This window comes from Heloderma suspectum, chromosome 2 (assembly GCF_057233095.1).
Source record: "Heloderma suspectum isolate Gila_16-S chromosome 2, 16-S_ref, whole genome shotgun sequence".
Lineage (NCBI taxonomy): Eukaryota > Metazoa > Chordata > Lepidosauria > Squamata > Helodermatidae > Heloderma > Heloderma suspectum.
In genome coordinates, this window is record NC_139459.1 from 262,585,058 (window position 1) to 262,612,718 (window position 27,661).

Below are 27,661 nucleotides of genomic sequence, written 5' to 3' on the forward strand. Positions count from 1 at the left end.
GTTATTGGTATTATTACTTCTAGACATTTATTTGCTGCTACAGGCACACTTGAGAGAGAAAAGTTCGTGACTTGAGAGAATTTCAAGTATCATCTTAAAGCTAAACTTCTTAGAGCTAAACATGGAATTGGGTGGGAGATGGCATATCTCATTGCTTCACCATATATTTAAAAAACCCTCCCTAAATGTGGGAAACTATCATGTTTATCATAGCTACCTGCTTTTGGCATGTCTTCCCCAAGTATATTTGCCCAGAGTCATCTTTGACATGTTTAGGAAGGTTATAATTTTGGGACGCTTTTCTGATTAGGTCTAGTATAAACTTCTGCTTTTCAGTCCGTTTCAGATTGAAATGTGTTTTAATGTTTTTTGATGTATGCATTTTAATTTTCTTATGTAAGCCATCTTGGACATTTCTTTAAGTGGAAAGTGACAGGTTAAATTTTTAAAATAGAAAATAACATCTTGAATAAGGTTTCTAGCCCAGCTTTCTCTCTGACATGCTGGCTTGTGCAAAGTGGAGTTGTTGTTAACATCCGGAGCATTCGATCATGCATTTTTTCTCAGCTACTGTACCAAAGAATATTCCACCTCTTAGATGTGCCTTCACCAGTTGGATCTTACCACACATTGAGCCGAAATGTTTACATTGGCATATCTATCTGCAATACCGTTGTACATCCTCGCAGTGTTGGCATAATGGTTCATGAAAAAAAGCTAATATGGTGGAGGTTTGGGTATGAGAAAGACATGTTAAAATCCCCACTCAGGAAGTGTAGTTGTTAAAAGAGGACAGGGAAAAGTAGTATGGGGAACTGGGCAGGAGAAGACACAGTTGCTGAGCCTTTCTCTTCATTAAGGGATGTAAGGGTGTACCAACAATCTCCAGGTTACAATCTGACAACTCCAATTAGGCTTTTTGAGCAGTAGCTTATTAGTTTTGATTAAATAAATTTTAAATGCATGCCTTTCCTGTATAATGTGTCTCTGTGTCTCATGCCCACACTTTCAGAGGGTTAGAATATTATAGGCATGAAAGTAGTACAGGCATTAACCTTTGAAATATGTGTTTTCCAACAATACTATATGAACCCCATTTACTCCCAAGAACAACCATAACTTCAACACTATCTCTTTAGCAAGACATACAACAGGAACCCTCCTATGGGTGTTTAAAATCTAGTCTTTTTAAACCAGGGAGATAATATGAATGCTGCATAGATGATAGCTTTCTCAGGCAGGCAGAAATAAGATAATAAAAAAATCTTTTTCCTGTCTGGGTTCTGAATTTTTGACAGGTTATACTTTGACTCAAAGCACTTATGCTCCTGGTACTGAGCAGGACAGAGAGATAAAGGCAGAATGAACACACATCTTTGTCAAGCAGAGAAGACAAAACATTCATAATAGCTTGAAAACTATTATATTTCTGACATTTTTGTGGGGACGTATTAACACCACTTTTTGTATTAAAAGATTCGCAGCATTAAAAAAACACCTCTTTTTAATAAATTAAGATTGATTATCCAAAGGTTTCTAACAGTTAGAAAGTAAAATCTTGAGAAAAGGAGCTTAAACAGAAAACAATGTTTTTATATGATATGGTTTTAAACCTGAAGCTTCTTTAGGCCAGGGGTGGGTTTTCTACCACCAAGCAATAAGTGTGGGGTTTGTCTTTCTCTTATTCCTGAATCATCAAACATTGTCTAATCTGGATACTGCATATCAGATTGGATAGATTTGTACTAAAGGGCTAAGAAATAGTTCTGCTGAGGACGCTCAGGTGACATGACAAGCGGGCTGAGTTTGGCAACAAGTACTTAGTAGTTGTGTTCAGTGTATTCATTTATGCATTTTTTCTACTTTAAAGTGCAATCTAATAGGATTGTCATTCTTTAGATGGAGGGCTCTGAGATAGGAACCCTTCACCCATCCAAAGCCCTGCAGGCAGGGCTGGTGGAATGGCGGAAGCAAAAATGCCTCCCATTCCATCTTGGAAAAATCATTTAAAACTAGATGGGTCTCTCAGCCTGTTTCGTTTCCTTATCCCTGAGTGGATGGGACAGATGATGGAGAGGCTCTCCTTGCCCCTCTCCACCCACCATCCCACCCCCTTTTCCTTCTGCACCACTCTTCTGAGATTGCTACTGCATCCTTGGATGAGTAGCTACTATGGAGCTTTCCGCAGCAGCTGCAAGAAGGGAAATCCTCACCTGGATACTCCCCCCGGCCCTGCCGAAGTCATTGCTGGGAAATCTACACCATCATATGGATCATAGGATTGCTCTTCCAAGTTATTGGTTGCTCTTTTCATTTAAAAGCCTTATAGGGAATACAGTCCATTCCATACTGTTAGAACATTTGATAAGCTTCTGCCAATTTTAAAAATTAAAATTACAAATGTATTTTTGCCACTCTTCCAATTTTTTTTTCTTTCAGAGCCTGTTTCCATCCCAGCAATATTTTCTTTACATTTTCAACTAGAATATGCTACAATAATAGCCATCTTTGATTATTCTTTGGCATCTAAGGTGCCACATTAATAGACAAGTTGATGGATTAAGTGGAAGAAACCATGAATGAATAGGCAGACAATATGAACTAATTGCAGCCATTGAGTAGATGGGAAAAGATGGACGTTGCATGGTAAATCTCAATCCATCACCCACTTGAAGGAACGACTAGAGGGCCGGGACCCACCACTACTGGACTTTTTGGCATAGAGGCAGTCAGTATTTAATACTTCTGGTGCCATGTGGCTATTGCAGCTGTCCTTTAGTTTTCAGTTACGTTTGGAAATAAATACTTTCACAGCATGTCCTCAAATAAATTTTGACAGATACCCTGCTTTTAGAAAAACTATTTAGCTTATCCAAGTTTTGCTTATCATTTTTTTCCAGGTCTTCATCATATGATGAACGGGTAGTATGTAGACTGGTTCTGTTGGTTGCATAAAAACTATTTGTTTAAGTTACACTTAGGATTGTGTGTGGGTTGCACATATGGCTTGCAAACACCACCACTCCAATAGAATCTGTTCCTAGTCTCATCTCTACTAGTTGCAACTACTTGTGCTCTTGTTTCATGCAGGTGGCTGTGACAATATGGCATTGACTTTGAGTTCATTCAAAAACCCTCAAGCTATAAGGGATATAGCTTATATCCCTTATAATCCCTCGACAATGGAACCAATTACCTAGGGAGGTAAAACAATGGAACCAATTACCTAGGGAAGTCGACAATGGAACCAATTACTTAGGGAGGTACTGGGCTCTCCCACATTGGAGGCATTCAAGACGAAGCTGGACAACCATCTGTCACGGATGCTCTGACTTGGATTCCTGCACTGAGCAGGGGGTTGGACTCAATGGTCTTGTAGGCCCCTTCCAACCCTACTATTCTATGATTCTGTGATTCTATAAGAGTAGGGATGTATGAAAGTCACTTACCTTTTCAAAGGGTGACATTCGCGGTGGGGGGGGAGGCGCTCCGTCCCTTCCCCCGAAATTCTGGCCGGGGGGGAGGCGCTCCATCCCTCCCCCCCCGAATCCTGGCCGGCCGGCTTCACAAATGGCGGCGGCCGTAGCTGCCACCGTTTGCGTCCCTGCAGTCAGCCGTGATAGGCTACGTAAATGTTTACGTAGCCTATCATGGCTGATTTAAAAGAAAGAAAAAAAAGTGCATATGCAAATGGCGACGCCCATGGGCGCCGCCATTTGCGTACGCACAGGTTTTTTTTCCTTTTAAATCAGCCATGATAGGCTACGTAAACATTTACGTAGCCTATCATGGTGTTTTTTAAAAATCTAGCTGTGATAGGCTACGTAAATCTTTACATAGCCTATCACTTTTTTCTTTTTTTTTTACTGGAAATGGCGGTGGCGGCAGCCGGTCGGAAGACCGGCCGCCGCCGCCGCCGAACCGCAGACGCTGCCGCCAGGAAGATTTGCCCAAGGTCAGTCCCGTCCCAGGGGTGGGGCAGGGGGGTGGCAGACCGTTCCGCCACCGATTTCGGGGGGCCGAATGTGCTGGCATTCGGCCTCCCCGAGATTCGTGACAAAATTCTCTGACATCCCTATATAAGAGAGGTTCATGCCCACAGAAGCAGCAGCCAGGTATTTGATGGACCAATCCTATACTTGCATTATGCCAAGACTGGAGATATGCCACTGCCACTGTGAACCGCCCAGAGAGCTTCGGCTTAGGCAGTATAGAAATGAAATAAATAAAATAAAATAAATACCAGTGGGACACTTACCATATGCAATGCAGGTCCTTCCAGGAGGTGAGGCAAATTGAACCTTCAAAACTGGCATAAAAACAACAGACATCCCCCCTAGTTTCTCTGGAAAACCCACCAGAGCCCACCAATCGGGAACTCCTGGCAACATTGTCACCTGCCATATCTTGTTCTGAGCTGACAATACAATATCACAATGAGCTTTATCGATTTGGACCCACCCCAGAAACCAAACAACCCCACAGCTTCTGATTGAATCTAGAGGATTTTATTATTCATCTGTCATCATTAATGATGGTTTTGAAGGAAGGTGAATGCATTCTAGAAGTTTACTGCTGTTATATATTGAGAGAGCTGCTTCTCGATAATGAGGAACCAATGGTTATGACTGCAGGATTTTCTTTTTGTGGTTTATGGTATTGTGATAGGGTTGCTTCTGTGGACACAAGCTTCCTAATAGTCCTATTTATCACAGTGACAGAGCCTGGAACAGAAGAAAGCTTGAGCTGAAATGAAAGAATATAATTTTTATTATTCTAGCAGCTGAATGTGACAAGACAACATACTTTGTATTGTGCAGCAAATTGCAAACTGAGGTGAAATTGCTTTAAAGAGTATCCATGTCTGTGTTTCTGAACCATGATAAAGGTATTTGGTGCTTTAAAATGTATTTCTTGAGTAAGCTAAACTTCCCTGTTGTGCTCTTGTGTTAGGGCAAAGCAGCAGGATTGCTCTTTCCCCCCCAAAAAAAAAATACTAGTATATGGATTTTTATACCAACTGTTGTTATAATGTTTAGAAAACCAATATATGGAGATTATGCATGCATAATACTGTCAGTCACTTAGGCCTGGTTAAAGGGGCACATCATTAGATCATGCAGTCCTTCTGTCCTTTCCCGCCTTCTCTAATGCACAAATTCCCTCTCCTCACCTTCCTGGACTTAACCACGGTTAGGGGTTAGGTCTCTGCTGCTATTAGCCATGTTTAATGCTGCTAACCAGAGTTTGCTCTTAACCGGAACTTTTGCTCATTATTTATTATTCAATGCAAAACACAAAGCAATTATTCCCTATTACCTGGGGCCTGGGCCTGGGGAAGGAGGACCAGCCAGCAGCTGCACCAGGTGGATCCTGAGCCTGAGCCTGCTTCTGCCCCCGCCCACAGGTACTTAAGGCGGGGCTGCCAGAGGCAGCGCCTCGGCGTGCGCCTCGGCGTCGCGCCAAGTGCGACGCTTAGCGTCGCACTTGGAGTCGCAAGATTTACCCACCTGCCTCTCCAGAGACACCAGCAGCCACAACACCAGCAGCAAATAGCAGCAGCAGCAGAGGGCAGCAGCTTTAAAGACCAGGGGAAGGGGCAAACGTGGACTATCTGCTCCTTCTTAGCTGCTGTTCTCTTTTATCTCTTTTATATTCTTTTAAACTGTTGTGCATTTTATATCCTAACATTTTAATATGTGCCTGGGAGGACTATTGGGCAACTCAGGGGGTGGGGGAGGTGCCACCATAACTGTGGTCACGGGCAGGGGGAGGTATGGCGTTGGGGGATTAACAGGCCAGCTGAGGAGAAGAGGGGCTAGACACCTTACAGCTGTCCCCTCTTCTGTTTCTCCCCCCAACCTGATGGTTCCTGGCAGCCTTACCAGTCTGCCCTCGGGTCTGGTGGTGCTGCTGCTGAATGCCAGGTCGGCCCAAAATAAGACCTCCCTCATCCATGATTTGATTGTGGATGAGGGGGCTGACCTGGCATGTATTACTGAGACCTGGGTGGGGGAACTGGGAGGGGTCACTCTCTCCCAGCTGTGCCCTCCTGGGTACTCAGTGCAGCACCAACACCGACTTGAGGGTCGGGGAGGGGGGGTTGCCGTGGTCTATAGGAATTCAATCTCCCTCTCCAGGCTTCCTGCTCATTCGAGTGCAGATCTTGAGTGTCTGTACCTTGTGTTGGGTACCCGGGACAGATTAGGGATTCTGTTGGTGTACCGCCCACCCCGCTGCCCATCAGACTCCCTGCCTGAGCTGACGGAGGTGGTCTCGGACTTGGTGTTGAGGACCCCCAGGATGATGGTCCTGGGGGATCTCAACTTCCATGCCGAGGCCGCTGTATCCGGGGCGGCTCAGGACTTCATGGCCGCCATGACAACCATGGGGCTGTCCCAACATGTCATTGGCCCAACGCATATAAAAGGACACACGCTTGATCTGGTTTTCTCGACTGGGCAGGAGGATGGTGATCTGAAAGTGGAGGAATTAACATCTGTCCCTTTGTCATGGTCAGATCACTTCCTGCTGAGGTTTAGACTTCTGGCGGCCTTTCCCCTCTGCAAGGGTGGGGGACCTATTAAAATGGTCCGCCCCCGGAGATTAATGGATTCCGATGGATTCCAGAGGGCTCTGGGGGATTTTCCTGCTGGTATGGCTGGTGCTCCTGTCGAAGCCCAGGTCGCTCTGTGGAATGCAGAGATGACTCGGGCGGTTGACACGATCGCGCCCAAGCGCCCTCTCCCTCTGAGCAGAGCCCGGCCAGCTCCTTGGTATACACCTGAGCTGAGGGCAATGAAGCAAGAGGGGAGACGGCTAGAACGCAGGTGGAGGAAAACTTGTGCTGAGTCTGACCGAACACAGGTAAGAGCCCACTATCGAGCCTACTCTATGGCGGTGAGGGTGGCAAAGAGGCAGTTCTTTTCCACCAGCATTGCATCTTCTCAGTGTCGCCCGGCGGAGCTTTTCCGAGTGGTTCACGGCCTGTTACATTCTGGGCCAGGGAGAGAGACGGTGGAACCCTCGGTAGCACGCTGTGACGGGTTTGCGCGGCACTTTGAGGATAAAGTCGCTCAGATTCGTCATGAATTGGACACCACGATTAATGCAGTTCCATTGGTAGAGGCGTTCAGAGCACCGTCTGGTCCAGTTTTATTGGATGAGTTTCAGTTACTGAGGCCTGAGGATGCGGACAAGGTGCTTGGCCAAGTCCGATCGACCACTTGTGTGCTTGACCCTTGCCCTTCGTGGCTTATTAAATCAAACAAGGAGGGGTTGTCCGGCTGGGTCCAGGAGGTTGTAAATTCCTCCTTGAGAGAGGGAGTGGTGCCTGCCGCTTTAAAAGAGGCAGTAATTAGACTACTCCTGAAAAAGCCTAACCTGGACCCAGAGGATGTTAACAATTATAGGCCAGTGGCCAACATCCCCTTCCTGGGAAAGGTGCTTGAGCGGGTGGTTGTAGGACAGCTCCAGGCACTCTTGAATGAAACGGATTATCTAGATCCATTTCAATCAGGCTTCAGGCCTGGTTTTGGAACGGAAACTGCCTTGGTCGCCCTGTGGGATGACCTCTGCCGGGAGAGGGACAGGGGGAGTGCGACCCTGTTGATTCTCCTGGACCTCTCAGCGGCTTTCGATACCATCGACCATGGTATCCTTCTGGATAGGTTGTCTGGGTTGGGAGTTGGAGGCACTGCACTACAGTGGTTCCGCTCCTACTTGGATGGCCGATTCCAGAAGGTGGTGCTGGGGGATTATTGCTCTGTGCCATGGCAATTGTGCCATGGGGTTCCACAGGGCTCTATTCTATCCCCCATGCTGTTTAACATCTACATGAAACCACTGGGGGAGGTTATCCGGAGGTGTGGGCTGAGGTGCCATCAATATGCGGATGACACCCAGCTCTACCTCTCTTTCTCATCAAAACCAGGTGAGGCAGTGGCTGTTCTGAACCAGTGCCTCGGCACGGTAATGGACTGGATGAGGGCCAATAAACTGAAACTCAATCCAGACAAGACGGAGGTACTGTTAGTGGGTGGTTCGTCTGCCCGGCTAGGTGATAATCAACCTGTTCTGGAGGGGGTTGCACTCCCCCTAAAGGATCAGGTTCGTAGTTTGGGGGTGCTCTTGGATCCAGAACTGACACTTGAGGCACAGGTGAACTCAGTGGCACGGAGCACTTTTTATCAGCTTAGGCTGGTATACCAACTACGCCCTTATCTGGACAGAGATAGCCTAGCTACAGTTATCCATGCTCTGATAACTTCTCGTCTGGATTACTGCAATGCATTATATGTGGGGCTGCCTTTGAAAACGGTCCGGAAACTTCAGCTGGTCCAAAATAGGGCAGCAAGATTGTTAACAGGGACTGGCCTGCGAGCTCATATTACGCCAGTACTTTTCCAGCTGCACTGGCTGCCGGTCCATTTCCGGGCCCGATTCAAAGTGCTGGTGTTAACATTCAAAGCCCTTAACGGCTTGGGGCCAGGTTACCTGAAGGATCGCCTCCTCCCATATGTGCCTGCCCGGACCTTAAGATCATCAGCAGCAGCCCTTCTCCGTGAGCCCCTGCCAAAGGAAGTGAGGCAGGGGGCTACTAGGAGGAGGGCTTTTTCTGTTGTGGCACCCCGGCTCTGGAATGAGCTCCCTAGTGAGGTTCGCCTGGCGCCTACATTGTACTCCTTTCGGCGCCAGGTGAAGACCTTTTTATTTTCCCAGGCATTTTAGCTTTCTAAATTTTTATCTTTGCTGTTTTAAATCTGTATTTTAAACTCCTGTACTGCTGCTAGGTTTTATTGTGGTTGTATTGTTATATTGTGGTTTTAATGTTCTATATATTTTAAATTGTTTTATTGTGTGTTGTTTGGTTTTAGTTTTTGTGAACCGCCCAGAGAGCTTCGGCTATTGGGCGGTATAGAAATAAATAAATAAATAAATAAATAAATAAATATTACATCAGACGTAATACACCAGAAATATACAGTCAGAGCCAGAAATAGTGGAACAAGGATAACTGTTTTGGCAGTTGGCCTCTGTACACCACCACATTGAAGTTGAAAGGAAACACACCCAGATGGGAGCAAAGTCAGGACTTTCAGCTGTAATTCAAGGGGTTTGACAAAAGTGGGGCACTAACCATTCAGGAAGGACAGCCAGTGGCATACACACACCCCTATCATTGGTGGCTCATAAGTAATGGAACGAATGGCTGACAAGGAGCTGCATGGCCAGGTGTGGCCTGTTTCCTGGGTACCCGTGACCAATCAAGCAGATAAAAGTCCTGGAGGTGATTCTGAGTGTGACATTTGCAATTGGTAGCTGTTGACTGGAACTCCCAACATGAGGTGCAAAGAGGTGTCCATGTGAGTGAAGGAGGCCATCATTAGGCTGAGGAAACAAAATAAACCCATCAGAGAGATAGCAAAAACAGTGGGAGTGGCCAACACAACAGTTTGGAGCATCCTGAAAAAGAAGGAAGTAACTGGCAAGCTCAGCAACAGCAAAAGGCCTGGAAGACCACGGAAGACAACTAAAGTGGAAGACCGCAGAATTCTGCCCATGGTGAAGAGGAACCTTTTCACAACATCTAGCCAGGTCTAGAACGCTCTTGAGGAGATAGGCATGTCATTGTCAACATCTACAGTCAAGAAACGGCTTTATGAATGTAAATACAGAGGCTTCACAACAAGATGCAAACCACTGGTAACGTTCAAGAACAGACAGGCCAGATTGGCCTTTGCCAGCAAACACCTAAAAAAGCCTGCCCAGTTCTGGAATAAGATTCTTTGGACTGATGAAACCAAGATTAACTTGTACCAGAATGATGGGAAGAGAAAGGTATGGAGAAGGAAAGGAACAGCTCATGATCCAAAGCATACCACATCATCTGTCAAACATGGTGGAGGCAGTGTTATGGCATGGGCATGTATGGCTGCCAAATTTAGGGATGGGGGAGAATTTCTCCCCGAAACTTCAGGGGGCCGAGTGCCAACGTATTCGGCCCCCCGAAATAGTTTCGGGGAGAAATTCTCCCCCATCCCTATATAGGCTACGTAAATCGTCACGTAGCCTATCACGGGGGCGTTGTTTGTTTGTTTTTAACTTTTTATTTCGCGGCCGGGCGAGGCGAGGCGCCTCCTCCCCGGCCTGAATTTCGGCCGGGCGAGGCAGGAAGCCTCCCCCCCGGCCTGAATTTCGGCCGGGCGAGGAGGGAAGCCTCCCCCCCCCGGCCTGAACTTCGGGGGGAGCAGCGAAGCGCCTCCCCCCCACCGCGAAGCAAGCTGCGAGACCAGGTAAGTGACTTTCGTGCACCCCTACTGCCAATGGAACTGGGTCACTGGTGTTTCTTGATGACCTGACTGCTGATCAAAGCAGCAGGATGAATTCTGAAGTGTATAGGGCTATACTTTGTGCTCAGATTCAGCCGAATGCTGCCAAACTGATAGGACGCCACTTCATATTGCAGATGGGTAATGACCCAAAACATACAGCAAAAGCTACCCAAGAGTTTCTCCAGGCAAAGAAGTGGGATGTTCTTCAACGGCCAAGTCAGTCACCTGATCTCAACCTAGTAGAGCATGCTTTTCACTTACTGAAGACAAGCCTGAAGGCAGAAAGACCCACAAACAAGCAGCCGCTGAAGGCAGCTGCAGTAAAGGCCTGGCGAAGCATCTCGAGGGAGGAAACTCAGCATTTGGTCATGTCCATGTGTTCCAGACTTCAGGCAGTCATTGACTGCAAAGGATTTTCATCCAGGTATTAAAGGTGATCCTTAAGTTTGAAATGAAGTTGGTTTGTTCCATTACTTATGAGCCACCAGTGACTAGTGTGTGTGTATGCCACTGGCTGTCCTTCCTGAATGGTTAGTGCCCCACTTTTGTCAAACCCCTTGAATTACAGCTGAAAGTCTTGACTTCAGGACTCCCATCTGGGTGTGTTTCCTTTCAACTTCAATGTGGTGGTGTACAGAGGCCAACTGCCAAAACAGTTATCCTTGTTCCAATATTTCTGGCCCTGACTGTAGACAAATATAACCTAATATAAGATCATATCTAGGAACATTAATAGCACTTAACTAGAATTACTAGAAAAATATAAGCACATCTTAAAAATAGAATTGGCATCCCTGAAAAAAAAGGTTTTTAATAATTTTAAAACAACCAATGTTTATGTGGGGCTTTGTTGATTGCATTCCATCCAAATTTATTTTCTAAAAGGAGAAATCACTTGTCATTGAACTCTTCTGACTTGCCTTGACCAAGATTGGTAACTGGCTTCAGAACCATAGTTTCAAATCCTATCAGGGCTGAGCTCTAGTTTCATGAAAGGCACTGTGGAAATGTCTGTATTCTAAGAAGGGAGATATCTTTATTCAGTTCATCAGGAGTCTATGGGTGGTACCATGATGCATAGTAAATATATAAAAACTAGGAAACTAGAGGGAGATCAAGTATTTTGCTACTATGGAACACTAGAGCAAGGGTACGATGCCAGTGGAGACTGGACTGCCCAATGCCAAACTTTACTTCATCCAATTAAAGTGAATTGGTGGTATTCCACCAGTAATAAGGGGGAAGGAATAAAATACAAAATAAACCAGGAACAGGAGGAGGTTTCAGTAAAAAAGCGAATATATAAAAATTTTTGTATCATATCACAATGTGTAAAATTCAATAGCATTTTAGAATTCAACAACTGAGGGTGGGAAGAATCTAGATTTGAAAGACAGTTAAAATAAACTATTGTAAAGAAGTATCAACATTGGAGAGAAGAAACAAGCACAACAATATCACAGTCATGATCACCATTAGTTTATGAAGTTTTAGATGTCCAGAGCAGGTTTATCAACAGCATTAGAAATCCAAAAAAACAGTTCTTAACACAAAAATAGACCACATTACAAAGGACAAGGAAAAATGAAAGTAGATCCAGATATGACTTTTGAGTGCAAAGCAAAAGTCATAGGAATGAGCTTAGCTGTGTATTTCCCCATTTTTAAATGTATGATACAGATTTGTGTTTCAGTTTATTGTTATTAATCTATATTTCATTATTAATAACATGGCCAAATAAACAATATTCACATCATTTGTTCCACTAGTTTTTCCAAAGGTTTAAGATACTATAGTTGCTATATATATTTTTGAAAATGCTAATTCCCAAAGTTAACAAATTCTTGTTTAACATAAAATTCCTTATCTTAGCCATCCTTTTTCTACCTTTTTGAAATTATACTAGATCTGTGACTTTTCCCATATAAAATGTACTCCAGAGTCTGTTCAGCCAATCTTTTATCTGTAGTCCTTGTGGGTTTTTCTGTGTACAGGCCACCTCGATTCTTGCTGTAACAATCAAATTAGACACAGGGAGAGGGAAAGCAATCCTTTCCAGGACCATAGGATTCTTCGGAGTCCCCCCTCCGAGACTGTAGACACTGCTACAATCTCAGATGGGGGCTCCAGCATCTGATCCCTCCCCCCACCTTATCACAGCTGCCACAGAAAGAACTGCTCTGGCTGCTTCCCAAGGTTGCAAATGCAGCCTCGGAGAGGTCTGAAAGGGGGTGTGCTGGTGGTCAGGGAGGGGAGAGGCCAGGATATGAGGAGGCATATGGCCTCTCCAGCCTCAGTCCTCCCCCCCCCCCAGCATGCCCTCTCTAGAAGGGCTCAGAGCCGCATCTGGAGAAAATAGCCTCCGTTGCTCCTCCTGCCCTGCCGGCAGCAGCTCAGCAGGGCATTGGATACACAGAAGCCCCTAAATTTGGAAGTTTCCAGCTCACAAGGGCGCAGCCTGTAAGATGCTATATCTTCAGTATATCCAAGGAGTAATCTTAATTATATTACTGCCAGTATACATGACTTTTTTTATATACCTTCACCAACTCCTTTCCATTTTAATTGCATTTTTACACATGTGGAAATCATATGCTTTTTGTACAGCTCATCTCCAACATAGATGCATCCCTAAATTCTTCATTTTGTTCAATTGTAAAGGCATTAGATACCAATTATATAGGATTTTAAAACTGGTTTCCCTTAAAGTGGTATGATTTGTAAAACTATCACCCCATATATCAGGATCTGCCTTCCAGAAGAGGAAGGACTGGAGGGGGTGCCATTGGAAGAGAGGCAGGGAATTCCACTTCTCCCAGAATGATTGATCCATCTAGATCGAACTCATTCTCATTTATCTCTCCTCCACCATATTTATTTATTCATTTGGTTCCTACCCTGCTTTCTACCAAGAAAAAGGTGGATAGTTAGGCCCTTTAGTTCTCAAAACTTGGATTTTTTGCTTTTCCTTTCTTTTCCTTCATCATTACAATATATTTTCTGATAGCAACCTTCTAGTATTCTGAGCTTGTACTAACAATTTTTCAAACCATGTTAACTGCCGATCAACACCATAAGCCCTTACCAAATAGTTTAATAAGGACCTTAACTGAAAATAATTGAACCATCAAATCTCTTGCCAAACTTTATGTAGGTATACATATATTGCAAAACATGACTATCTTTAAAGAAATCTAATATTCTCTAAGGATCCACCTTTTTTCATATTAACACATTTTGGTTAATAATTCCAACACTTACCAGTTCTTGGATATAATCATTTTACTGAAAATATGCGATTGGAGCAGTGTCTAAACTTAACTTGGATTTAACTGTTTCCCACCTTGTACAATAGGAGCAAAGCATAGGTTTATCAGAAATTTTTGATGGCCATATTTTCTTATTACAACATGAAAGTGCTTTTAATGGAATCTCTAGTTTGTGCTGTTCTTGCAAAGTTATTAATGCTTGAGAGGGAGTCAAAAATCATATTGAAAGTCCAACTATCTCTACTGCTGTATAATAGATTTTATACTAGGTATACCCATGCCTCCATTCACCTTGTTTTTATATGAATTATTATATGTGATATAATAATGGAAGTCATTCTGCTTCCAGTAGTGATTTTTCTTTTCCTCTTCCATAATTCTAACTTTTCTACTGAAATGGCAGTTGGCAAAGTTAGAAATAGAAATATTTGGTTAGATCCAGGTTTTGGTGTGTACAAGGCTGGTGAAAGTAGATTTCCCTGCCTCTCCTCCCCACTCCAGCCTTCAGAAAATGCTACACAGAGGGTCAAAGGACCCCACTGAATGGGTAGGTGTGATGTGGGGAACTAAGGAATGTCCAAAAATTAGGTGGAAGTGCTTTCCATCAGCCTTATTATTATTTGCTGTTTGTTAGGCCAATAACTATCCAGTTTTTCCTTAGCTGTCCTTGAAATGGAGTTGGGCAAACATAGATTTGAAATGGGTACTACTGTACACAAAGACTAGGTTGTTCTCAGGCTTACATTTTGTAGAGACTGATTTTGCCAAGCATCTTTTTTAGTAGTGTATATCTCTTCCCCCTCTCTTTTCCAGCCTTCGGCAGAAGAAAGAAAATTTTCCCCAGAGACATTGGATTGGACCAGCTAATTTAGTAAAATGCAAGCCATGTCCTCTGACGCATGCCAGCCCTGTCTGTGGATCTGATGGACATACTTACACAACCAAGGTAACTGCATATCATAGGGAAAACCTTTCTGTGGTAATTCAGGTGGCCACAAAAGTAGCCTGAGAAATTTAAACCTAGCTGTGTAGCATTCCAACCCAATATGTTTGATAGAACTGTTTAATGGATGATAGTGGGTAAGGGGAACTGTTACCCTGCTGCTTCCCATGTGTTGGGAGTGAAAGTGTTGCCAGGGTCAAGAGAATCCCTTCAGTCTTCCAACATCTCAGGCTATGTTATTTGTCATGAGGCCATCATCAAAAGTGAAAGGCGTCTAAATTTTGAAGCATATTTGAAGTGTGGTGCAATTGCCAGATTGGATGCACAATGGAAATAACATTGATCTTATGTTTAGGGTGTGCAGAGAAAACAGTAACAATTGATTGAAGACACCTGTTATGTGAATCTGTGGCTTTATGTTGCTCTATATTTCCTTTTCTTTATGATGTAGCATAACACATTAAGATGAACGATGCTGCACTGCATTTATATCGCTCATTGCATGGTTGTTAAGAGAGTAAAAGCCTTTGTGGGAAGTGTAACATTTGACTTGATAGTGCAAATATAACTCAGAAGTAGTATAACCTGTGTGGCTGCTTTTGTGTTGAATAGGTCATATATACCAGTACACCAACGGCATTGCTAAGACACTAAAGGGTTCACAACTAGGAACAGATAACCCAGTGGATTTTTTTTTAATAGATTATTGGCGCCTTAGGCATTGATTCAGTCATGTCCAACTCTAGGGTATGGTGCTCATCTCCATTTCTAAGCCAAAGAGCCAGCGCTGTCCGAAGACGCTTCCGTGGTCATGTGGCCGGCATGACTGAACACCGAGGCGCACGGAACGCTGTTACCTTTCCCGCCGAAGTGGTACCTATTTATCTAGTTGCAATTTCTTGCTTTCGAACTGCTAGGTTGGTTGGCAGGAGCTGGGCCTGAAGACGGGAGCTCACTCCGTCACGCGGCACTTGGGTCTCGAACTGCTGTCCTGCTGACCTTCCAGTCTGCAGTTCAGCATCTTAACCACTAAGCCACCACGGCCCCATTGCCTCTTTAGTCATGTTTAATTCAGGCTTTGTAAGTGGAGTTAAGAATTTCATGCTTGTTCTTCACAGTGTCCTGCATTGGACTACTCATTTATTCATGCATGCATACATTTAAATGTATAACTTGCCCTATTCATGAAGGTGGGCACAAACCTTTATAATAGGGATAGGCAATCCGGTGCCCTCCAGACGTTTTGGGCTACAACTCCCATCAACCCCAGCCAGCATGGCCAATAGGCAGGAGGGCACCAGGTTGCCTACCCCTGCTTTATAATAACAAGCCTGTCCATTTAAAAATACAGCTGAAAAGATAAAATGCATCATTACAGACGAGTTAAAAATGCCCACCAAAGTCCCTCTCTCCTAATCTCTGGCCCTCGTTGGTTGCCCAAAATAGGAAATCCTCACATTACTTCCAGAACCCACTGAAATTCACAGTATTGCAATTCTCTGCAGCAGCAGCACTCCATAGCTGAGAAAGGGATCGTCACTTAGTGGTAGAGCACATGGGTTGCATGCAGAAAGTCCCAAATTTAATCTCTGGCATCTCTACTTAAAGCAGAGATGGAGAACCTCTAGCCTGTGGGTGTGTGTATGTGGGGAAGGGGGCATCCCGCCTGCCAGCTTCTCTCCCAGGCCCCGCCCCTTTCCCTAGGCCACACTCCTCCCCTCCAGGCAGGGAATTGCCCCTTATTCCCCTCACACACACTGAAAAACTCTTGCCTCCAATAGCTAATTAGAGATCCGAGACCTTCCCTCCGCACCCCCAAACTGAATTTCGGCTTTTTAAAAGCCTCCATTGGCACCAAAGAGGTTTTTTTCCAAAGCATAACTGCAGTGCATGGAACATTTGGGGTGGGGTGGCATTTCTGGAGAGGGAAGGGCTGACCTTCATCACCCCAATACTGCAACCACCTTGAAAAGAATTGCTACTTGCGCTGAATTCTGGTACCAATAGAGGCTTTAAACAACTTAACTGCAACACAAGGAGGTGTTCTTTCGGAGGGGGGGTGTCACTACTGGTCTGCGTATTAGTGTGGGTGTGAATGTGGGTGGGTGTGGACCTGAGCTATCATGTTGGGGAGCCACATGCCGGTAGTGCCAGAATTTGGCCCTAACCATTGCTGATGTGTGGGCCCCAATGAGATTGTCCAGAATGAATTCAGCATTCGGGCCGAAAAAGGTTCTCCACACCAGACTTAAAGGGTCTTAGAAAGCAAGGCCAGGAAAGACCTCTGCTGGAGAGCTATAAGTAATACTGGGTTTGATGGCCCAAGAGTCTGATCTAGTGTAAGGCAGCATCGTTATGGGATCAGCTGCCATGGATGTCCTTGTGCATCCTCTAGTTCAGGGCTGTCGAACCTCTTTCAATTGGAAGGCCACGTTTAGTTTCCGAGAAGCTCTCAGGTGCCACATTCCAGTGGTAAGTGGGGCAGGGACAAAATATATTTTAGGTTAAAGAACTTACTGTCAGTAATTAAACCTGAGGAGAGGCATCTCAATCTCTTTGAATGGGGAATAACCACACAAAAGCCAGAAAACCACAAAACGATCAGTGGTTGGGGAGAAAAGGGACGACGCCTGGTGAAGGAGGCTCAACAATCTGAGGAACTCTGGTGGGTTGGATTGGGACCCCAGGCAGGCCAGATTTGGCCCACGGGCCTGAGGTTTAACATCCCTGCTCAAGATGGTCAATTTTCATACAAAGATTGTGTCTTTAAGGGGATGTTTTGGGGATTGTGCCCAGGCATTTGAGAGAGGGCAATAATCTCAGATTGGAGAAGACTCTTACGAGTCCCCTGGACTGCAAGGAGGTCAAACCAGTCCATACTAAAGGAAATCAACCCTGAGTGCTCACTGGAAGGACAGATACTGAAGCTGAAGCTCCAATATTTTGGCCACCTAATGCGAGGAGAAAACTCTCTGGAAAAGACCCTGATGCTGGGAAAGACTGAAGGCAAAAGGAGAAGGGGACGGCAGAGGATGAGATGGCTAGATAGCATCACGGATGCAATGAATATGAACTTGAGCACGCTCCGGGAGAGAGTGCAGGACAGGAAGGCCTGGCGTGCTATGGTCCATGGGGTCACGAAGAGCCGGACACGACTGAACGACTGAACAACAAATAATCTCAGATACCCAAGCTGGAGACACTGGAGAAAACTGTGCACTGTGTCAAAGCCAAGCATATTCATTCTGCAGCTGAAGCTCTTGAATGGTTACTGAGCACACAGCTCCATACAGAGGGCATGAGTATACCCTAGACTTGAGATGACGTCGGCATGAGCTGGCTGCCCATACTGAAGGTAAAAGAAAATAAAGCTGATAAAAAGCAGTCTTAGCTGCTGCTGCCGCCGCCACCACCACCACCACCACTTTGCCAGCCAAAAAGCGATGGATTGAAGTGTACCCTATAAGCCTGAGTGGACAGGGAAACTGAGCCCCACCAATGACACATTAAGCAGGGCCTTAAATCTCTGATGGATGCCTGATGTTTTGATTCTCTATTTATCTTTATTAGGAAACAAGCCCACTAGTAAAATACTTTCAAATGTTTAAGATAGCCAAAAAGATAGTAATGGCCAAGTAGTTCAGCATCAAAGGTGTGGTGGTGGTGCTTGTGCTAACCAGTCTTAAGGGTTAGTTATTAGCCATACTGAAAATAATGAAAATGAATTTGAAATTCGTAGGCATGTGGCACTTCTGTGATAATTTCATTTTTAAGCCAATTGTGAAGGTAGTCTAGAAGCAATGGCCTTGTTCAGATGCACATTGGGGAAGGGTGGTTGGGCTAACGGTGCATGGTGGTTACCACTGACCACTGTGAGTGCTACTACCACACATGCAGGTAACCATGTTCCCCAATGTGGTTAGACTAACAATTCTCTAACCACCCTTCTCCTGCAGGAACCTGCAGTCCTCCGGATGGGTGGCCATGCATCCCAGCAGCCTTTGTGCTATCGGCCATTTTGGTGCTCAGCAGTTCAACAGCCTGCTGTCTCCTGTTCCATGGCACATGACCCCCAAGCACGTCCTGCAGCATGTACTCCCATGGTCTGATATCCATCTTTCCCATTTAGGAAGCCTGCAATTGCCGTCCACCACTGTAATCCGCAGCACCAATGTACAGCACATTCAAGCGTCTCCTGCGGCACAAATGGCCATGGGTGGCCATCAAGAATCAGCTTCTGTCACTTTCTCTGACTGTTTATGCTGCTGCAGATGCAGTGCCGGAGTCCATGCTGCCTCTGCAGTCGCATTGTAACAGGTGCCATCACACAGGGCGGTGCCTGCCTGGCCATGCCCATAGCGGCGGTGGTCCAGGGCACAAGCAGCCATGAGCCACAGCTCTATGCTTGCTTCTCTGCTGGTGTGGAGTGGGCTGCTGCCAGGGCAGTGTATTGGCAGGCTTATGACAGCTGTGTCATTTGTTGCTAGGCAGAGCTCGACCGTATAGATCTGCTGCTCAGGCATGAGCGGCTACTCCTTCTTTGGCCGCTGTTGCCGCAGAGCTCCATCACAGCTGTCAGTTAACAGCAGAGGCTGTTCAGACATCATGCTAAGCCATGATAGAGCCCACAAACCAAGCAAGTGGCTGGTGAGTATGGTTAGTCTGTGGTTAATAAGCCACCATGGTTGGGAAAAAACGCTGTTCAGACATCACACTAAGCCATGATGGTTAGCTCAAAAACACTAACCATCATGGCTTAGCATGATGTCTGAACAGGCCCACAGTTTTAAAAATAGCAGGCATGATCCTTTTCACACAGATGCAGCACCAAAAATGGAGCGATTCCTATAAACAGTATCCCGTTTCCCCTTCTCACTCTCTTTCTTGGTTCCTGTACAGTCTAAAGGATTTCCACGCAGGAAATAAATGGAAAGCTTGATCGTTCTTAGTATTACCGTTTCTTACTTGCTGCACTTGCTCAGTAAGTTTATAAATTTATGATAAGGCAGCTTCATATGAACTACTCAGTTTCTTGTCCTGGACGCTTACTAACCAAGTTCTCTGTTGCTGATCCCTTTTGTGTTTTCCTCCAAAAATAAATCTGCATTCTCCTGTGATTATCTTTCTTTTCCATTCTCCTTGTAACCACTTAGAATATGCTCAGATAAAAAAAAATGGGATTGACTTGATAAATGCATAGCCTTTTATTGTAGATTTAGTTAATCTATTTTACAGGCTGAGTGGGTCTTTACGGTATGATTCTGTCTTAGCTCCAGATCTTCCAGAAGCCCCTTTCATTATTTATCATTAGATATAAGTATTTCTTGATCGAGAGTCATTGATAGTGCTAGTTCACCAGACTTTTCTGGCTTAGTGTTGATTCTACTAGTTATAATGAAGACAACTAATGATGACTCCTGTTCTTACCATGGCACTCTGTGAAAGTAATGCCTCTCACTTCTCATTCAGCTTTTTATTTATTTATTTATTTATTAAATTTATTAATCGCCCATCTGACTGGTCACCCAGCCACTCTGGGCGATGTACAACCCACCATAAAACAATTTAAAACAATAAAATTTTACCATAATTTTTTTTTTTAAATACCCTAACCCACCCCAAATGCCTGCCTGAACAACCACGTTTTTAATGCACGACGGAAGCTCATTAAAGAGGGGGCATGACGGAGTTCCCTAGGGAGGGAGTTCCACAGAGTGGGGGCCACCACAGAGAAGGCTCTCTCCCTCGTCCCCACCAGTCTAGCTGTCCTGGCTGATGGGACAGAGAGAAGGCCATCCGAGGCTGATCTTGTTAAGCGGCCTGTCTGGTGTTGCTGGAGGCTCTCCTTAAGATAGGCTGGGCCGGAACCATATAGGGTTTTAAAGATCAAAACCAACACCTTGAATTTGGCCCGGAAAACAACTGGTAACCAGTGCAACTCCTTCAGCACTGGAGTGATGTAATCTCGCCGGTGGCTGCCTTTAATCAGGCGAGCCGCCACGTTCTGTACCAGCTGCAGTTTCCGAACCGTCTTCAAGGGTAACCCCACGTAGAGCGCATTACAGTAGTCTAAACGAGAGGAGACCAGGGCATGTACTACCGATGGGAGCAGATGGTCGGGAAGGAAGGGGCGCAGCCGCCGTATCAGATGGAGTTGATACAGCGCTGTCCGGCTCACAGCTGACACCTGAGCCTCCATGGACAGCTGGGAGTCCAAAATGACCCCCAGGCTGCGGACCTGGTCTTTCAAGGGTAGCCGTACCCCATTCAACACCAGGTCAACATCCCCCAGCCTCCTCTTGTCTCCCACCAAAAGTACCTCGGTCTTGTCAGGGTTGAGCTTCAGCTTATTCCTCCCCATCCAGCCACTCACCGTCTCCAGACATTTGGACAGGGATTCTACGGCCAACCTTGGTGAAGATTTGAATGAGAGGTAGAGCTGCGTGTCATCCGCATATTGATGACACTGCACCCCAAACCTCCTGATGATAGCCCCCAGTGGCTTCACATAGATGTTAAATAGCATTGGGGAGAGGATGGAACCCTGTGGCACCCCACAAGTAAGTGGCCACGGGTCCGAAACCTCCTCTCCCAGTGCTCCCCTCTGGTACCTGCCGGAGAGGAAGGACCGGAACCACCGCAATACAGTGTCTCCAATGCCCAACCCCTCCAGGCGGTCCAGGAGGATACCGTGGTCAGCGGTATCAAAAGCCGCTGAGAGGTCAAGGAGAACAAGGAAGGAGCATTCACCCCTATCCAGAGCCCTCCTTTGATAGACAATATCAGCTTTGATAGACAATATCAGCGTCTGAAGTGACAATGTAGGTAATGTGTGGAGGAAAGGTCAGCATTACACCCATTGCCCCCACTCTTGACCACTGTATAGACTCTTTGCAAAGGTGGATGAACACATGGAGGTTGACAGCTGCAGTCATAGGGTTGTATGAGAATTCCGTTCGTGCTTGCAAAACATGCGAGCACGCCCTGTTTGCAACTCTGAACAGAATTGCGAGTGTGATCGTGTTTCCGTTGAAAATGTTCATAAATTGCCAAACATGTGCCTTAGGTTCAATTAGCGCAAATTTCCTCAGTGTACACAAGTGTCCTCAACTTGCACAAGTTCCCGAAATATACGCAAGTTTTGTAATTTGTGCAAATTTCCCCATAGACCAAATCTGCCCCACTTTAGTCTGTGGAGGCAATGTGCATAAATTTAGGAAATTTGTGCAAATCGACCAGGGAAAGTTGCACAAATATCATGTTCGTTCAATCCTTGATTCACACAATTTTCCTGTTTATGCAGAGCAAGCAGCAGTTGCAAATGTAAACGAGAATCAGGCATGAAACGTGTGGCGGGCTGATGTTTGGAGAATCCTGGTGGTCTTGAACATTGCTTGCTTGCCTGTCCCTAATCTCAACTCCCTACATTCTCATTCTGCGACGTTAGTCTCTGTACCAGGCTTATATCTTATACTGATGTGTGCAAACAATTCTGACTTCTCCATATCAGTACTTAATTCAATTAATTCCATTTCAGTGACTTGTGATCCCCATAAAGATTGTAAGGAAACTGTTTTTGTCACCAGGGTCTGCAAAGTGCAGCATGGCTAGATCTATTTTTTCCCCCCAGTTATTATACTATATTCCTTCACATATGCTGGGCAATTATAATTTTTATTGCTTTCACTGCAATCAGGCACAGAATTCTTATTTTACTTCCTTGCACCCCACCCCTGTTGCATATTTGTAGCAGTTTCTTTGAAAAATTTGGACTGAAGATTGTCCTGGTTACTCCATAATGAATAGTAATCTCTCGATGGCTAAGTTAGCCCAAACTACCAAACCAGGGGGTTGGATCCAGATTAAAGTGTGAGCAACTGGGCTGATGGAACCGGGCTTCCCTGCTCCCTCCTTCCCATGTTGGCCCCTCCAGCTCCCTTAAAATGTTAGACAGAGAGTCAACAGACCCTGCTGAATGGGGTGAGCTGTGGTGTGTGAGGGAGAGGAATCCCCCCAGGTTGGGCAGAGGGCCGTTCTGCAAGCAAAGCCCTTTCTCTCATGGAAAGTCTTTTCTTTTCTTGGAAGGTAGATCCTGGATCCAACCCATTATGTTTTATATGGCAAGAAAGTGGCCAGTTGTTTTCCTGTGCCTTCCTGTAGCAGGATTTGCTGTAAATCATCCTTCCCCAACCTGGTGCCCTTGAGAGGTGTTGGACTACAAACCCAATCATCCTCAGCCAGAATGCTGGCTGGGGACGATGGGGTTGTAGTCTGGAGTGCACCAAGTTGGGGAAGGCTGCTGACAGTGAGGCAAAAGGGGCCAGGTTTTTACAACTTGACACAGGTAACATTAAAATCATATGTTGTTTTTTCAAGGTAAACTATTTGTTAATAAAATACAAACTTAAAAAAAATGTTTTTCATCCTACCACATCCTCCTCAAAAAGAAAGAAATGTGTGAAAGCTATGACATTTGGACGGGAGAAATACCCATGTGTAATCCTTCTTTTGGAGCCAGATCTCTCAACTTAGATCTGTATAGTAAATCATAACATTCCAAATTCTGAAAAACTCAGCAAGTCACAATTGACTATTGAGGAAAATACAAAAGTTGAGGAAAATTTAGGAAATTTCCACCAAATAAGAGTGCATACACAGGAGTTCACCATTCCACCATGGTGACTGACCTATCACCTCTGGTGAGTGTGGCAAGCCCTAGCCTTCCTCTCAACCTTATTGCTGGGAAGGGGACCAGGTATCATCGCCAAAGTCGCACTCCAAGCATTTCAGAAGTAAGGTAAAGGTGTCCCCAACCAGTCGTGTCCGACTCTAGGGTGTGGTGCCCATCTCCATTTCTAAGCCAAAGAGCCAGCGCTGTCCGAAGACGTGTCCGTGGTCATGTGGCCGGTGTGACTGAACACTGAGGTGCATGGAACACTGTTACCTTTCCTGCCGAAGCGCTACCTATTTATCTACTTGCAATTTCTTGCTTTCGAACTGCTAGGTTGGCAGAAGCTGGGCCTGAAGACGGGAGCTCACTCGGTCACGCAGAACTCGGGTCTCGAACTGCTGTCCTGCCGACCTTCCGGTCTGCAGTTCAGCGTCTTAACCACTAAGCCACCGCGGCCCTTATGTTTCAGAAGCACCATCTGACAATGCCAAGCCCTGGCCCTGATCTCAAGTTTGGACCTGGAGATGGGGTGTGGATGTCCTAACAGTTGTACAGTGCTTTGAAGCCACCTTGAGGGCCTCAAAAATGCAGGATGGCTGTGAGGATAAACCCCACCCTATCTGCCTTTTCCCAGCTCCATGCTCAAGAGGAGGGTTGGAGCATATCTGTGTCATAATGGATTCTAACGTTCCCCAAGTGCCTTAGAAGCACACAGTACAAGGGCAAGTACAATGCCCTGTCTCCCACCACCACCACCAGCTCCAAGCACTGGAGGCGTGCTGGGACTCTCCCTTATATCACTGAATGGCAGTGCAAATAGACAAGCTCCAGAACTCTTCTCTTGGTCAGAAATTCAGAGGGGGCTGTGGATTGTCCCTGACTTTACAGGGAATTTCAGAGAAACACAATGCAAGGTGTGAGTGCCACCAGGCTTGGAATACTGTGCACAGTTCTGGTCACCACACCTCAAAATGAATATTAAATAGCTGGAAAAGGTGGAGAAAAGGGTAACTGAAATGATCAAGGGGCTGGAGCAGCTCCATATGAGCAGCTCCATACATCATCTTTTAGCTTAGAAAAATGGTAAAGGGAAATGATAGAAGTGTATTAAATTATGCATAGAGAGGAGGAAGTAGATGGGGAGACATTTTTCTCCCTCTCTCATAATACTAGAACCCAATGGGGTCCTCCCATGAATCTGATTGGTGGGAGATTCAGGACAGATAAAAGGAAGTACTTCATACAGCACATAGTTAAAACTATTGAATTCACTTCCTCAGGTTGTAGTGATAGCTATCAACTTAGACGGCTTTAAAAGGGGAATAGATAAATTCATGGGGGATCAATGGCTACCAGTCATGATGGCTACATATTACTGCTGGTATTGGAGGCAGTGTGCCTCTCAGTACCAACTGCTGGTGAACATAAGCATTCATCTCTTGTTGTGGGCTTTCTATAGACTTCTGGTTAGCCACTATATGAGCAGACTGCTGGACTAGATAGGCCCTTGTTCTGATCTAAGATGACTCCTCTTAATGTTCTTAAGATCCCCTACAACTTAGGAGAGGGTCTTGAGGATCCTGGCAAACTCAAAATTTTGGTGGCTACCAAGGAACCCTATTTATAGACTTGGCTGATTGCACTGTTTTTAGGTACATAATTTAGTATTTTAAGTTCTGCAGAAACCTTAATGCAGTACATAGTTATCTCCTACCATTTGCTGTTTGAAAACTACTGTGTTTCCAATTAATCAATGGCACATCATGGCCATTCTCTTGAGAAACGTAAATCTGACAAGTGTAATGCTGGATAATTTCCCCCCCTGTAATGTTGTCCACGTGGTTCTCGGGGATTGCCAACTTTTATGAGCTTGGCATTTATTTCAGCTGTTTGACTTCACACAAGGTTTCATTTCTCATGCATTCTAAATTGTTTCAAACAACTGCTGTGAAACTAAAGGTCAAGATTTAATGTCTTAGCAAATAAAATGTTGATCATTGTAAGTAATTATCAGGTAATTCTAGTGCCTACCCAAAATTTCAGGGAATGTTCTAGGCTTCAGTGAGCAAAGACCTTAATGAGCTTGACAAAATTCAGAGCAGCAGAAGTGGCATTTATGGATTATCACTGTTTTGAATTCTAACCCAGAAGAGGCAGTACATCTGACATGATGGCGATAATACTGTAGCTGTAAATATAGCTTCCCTGTGAATCTGGAGTGTAGAAAATTAGTTGCCCCACAAAGGCCAAACTTATCAGAAGATCTAGGAATTTGTGTCAGCATCTTGGAAGATGAAGCCTAACAGAGAATCTGTTATAGAATTGTAGCTTTTTTAGAATTTGAGATATAATGAGATTCGTAGCTTTCATCTGACTTTTTTCCCAAAGTTTTCAGTGCCCATGGTTATGAATGAAAAAAAATGGAAGTATTTGATCTATTTCTTGGCTAAATCTACACATAGCACTTTTACTGTTATCATACTGCACTGATAACTGTTGGTGCCCATTGGTGTCATGTGCACCAGTGGTTATCATTGCAGTATGATAACAGTAAAACTGCTATGTGTAGATTCCACCCTTCTCTCTGCATATTAAGGCTCCTGCTCTCAGATCTTCTGTCCCTGCCAAACCTTTTCATACGTGAGCCATACTCATATATATGCAATTCTCCTGGTATGCCATATTCTGGTTTTCATTCTGCCACTGCTGACAGACATATTGGAACGAACTCTTCAAATTCCATATACACAAACAAAAATGACCCCAATCTGGGCTGATCACTATGTGGGGTTTGATGCCATCTGTACACTGAGTTCCATGTGTTATGAGTGCTTTCCCATTCCCTGCTACATTATAAACCAAGGAATTCTCTATGTATACAACAGAGGAGTTGCTGCACATTGGCAAAGCATTTCTTATCATAGCCAAGAATAGAAAGCCTATGTGTACATAGAGCTCTATACATAGAGCTCTAAACACACACACACTCACACACACACACACTCACACACACATTCAAGGTCTGATAGATAGCTTGGACCTGGGATATTTCTGTTCAAATCCCTGCCTGCAGGTGGCTTCAGTGGTGGATGGCATTTGGTTTCCTAAGTGTAAAATGTGTCCCTAAGGATGCTTCCATGTGGAGGGGTCCTAGCGCTAACAATTGGAAGTCATCATGCAGTTATTCCATTTTTTTTCCTTAATGGATTTTCTGTGAAATGAAAAAAAGATGGAAGAAGTGGTAGAAAAACATAGGAGAACTATGAGTAGAAAATGTTGTTGTCTAGAACCCCCACCCAAATAAAAGTCTGTGAATGAGAGGCACAGCGATAGGACAATAAAAGCTTCATCTGGAAGGACCCTAAGTAACATGACTGTAAAACAAAGTAATCCAGAAACAAGAAAACTATGCCAGTCTGGGACATAAACAAGAGGAAAGTACCTGAAGGGGCTGTTCTTGTTCCATGTTTTGGAAAATTGTCCAATACATTTTACACTTCACACTTGCTGCTTTTTTTCAAGGGTATTTTCCTTTCGTAACAACCTTTTACAAGAATTGTATTACTAAGAGTGCAGCAGCAAGTGCATAGCTTTTAGACATTGCATTTTAATTTCTTCTGTTGCCTTCTGCACTGCTTATTCTTAAAGGAAAAATAAAATTGTTTCATCCTTTTAAACTGAAATGTCAGTGCATTACATGATAGAGTAGGTTTATGATAACCAAAGCCACTGTCAGATGGATATCAGCTTTCCTGTTATTTTGGCTGTCCACAGCAGGGCAACCTTTTATAATAAATGGTTACAGTGTTCTATTTCAAGCACTCTCATGGCTTCCACCATGCTGCCAGCACCATTGCATTGAATGAGATGCAACAACAGCCATCACAGTGATTCGTTCCAGTTTCCATAACGCTTGCATCTCACCAGCTGCAGTCATCTTGAAAGATGTGGCCCATTCTTCCTTGCTTAAACACATAGCACTTCAATGACTGGAAGTAATCCAATAGTTAATGGTTACATCCCAGCACATTGTGGGTGAAAGAGGGGGGGAATGAAGAGACGAGATGCGAGTAGTTGGTATAAAATGCGGGCCACATTTATTAAATTGATCAGGTCTGTGAAGGGCAAACTATGCGGGCAACTTCACTAAGCCAGACTAGCCTGGCCTTGTATTGGGCAAGACATTGGATGCCTGTAGAGTGGCCTCCTTGATCACCACCCCTCAGGACTGCCCAATTTGGGGACAAGAGGCCTTCCCCTGTCACACACACCCCCTTCAGCCCGCAAAACTCCGAGTGGGTGAGGAGAGTTGGCCTCAAAAGTAATCCTTATCTTCCAGCTGGGGCTGCAAGACCCTGAGCTGGAACCCTCAGGCCTTACCAGTCACCAGAAACCATGCCTCCAAATGCTCACCAACCCTATACTGTACCAAAGGTGCCTGCAC

The 27,661-nt window shown here is 44.9% G+C and overlaps 2 protein-coding genes across 11 annotated transcripts in view; both read left to right on the forward strand.

Annotated features, from left to right (window-relative positions):
- The window catches only part of SPOCK1 (SPARC (osteonectin), cwcv and kazal like domains proteoglycan 1), an 806,393-nt gene that overhangs the window by 521,561 nt on the left and 257,171 nt on the right, over window positions 1-27,661 (forward strand). For all 10 annotated transcript variants that reach the window (XM_084839028.1, XM_084839035.1, XM_084839036.1 and 7 more), the window contains one exon: window positions 14,417-14,549. In XM_084839028.1, the coding sequence (XP_084695154.1) occupies window positions 14,417-14,549 (133 nt within the window). The remainder of the gene's footprint in view (window positions 1-14,416; window positions 14,550-27,661) is intronic.
- Window positions 5,866-12,248, forward strand: LOC146354477 (uncharacterized). Its single transcript, XM_084833561.1, has 2 exons — window positions 5,866-7,353; window positions 12,207-12,248. The coding sequence occupies exons 1-2, from the start codon at window positions 5,866-5,868 to the stop codon at window positions 12,246-12,248; spliced, it is 1,530 nt and encodes a 509-aa protein (XP_084689687.1).

Bases quoted from the DNA above. Each gene is read 5' to 3' on its own strand.
- LOC146354477 (XM_084833561.1), top strand. From the start codon at position 5,866: ATGGTTCCTGGCAGCCTTACCAGTCTGCCCTCGGGTCTGGTGGTGCTG. The intron at 7,354-12,206 runs GTAATTAGACTA...TCCTTATCTTAG, and splicing joins CTGCCGCTTTAAAAGAGGCA to CCATCCTTTTTCTACCTTTT.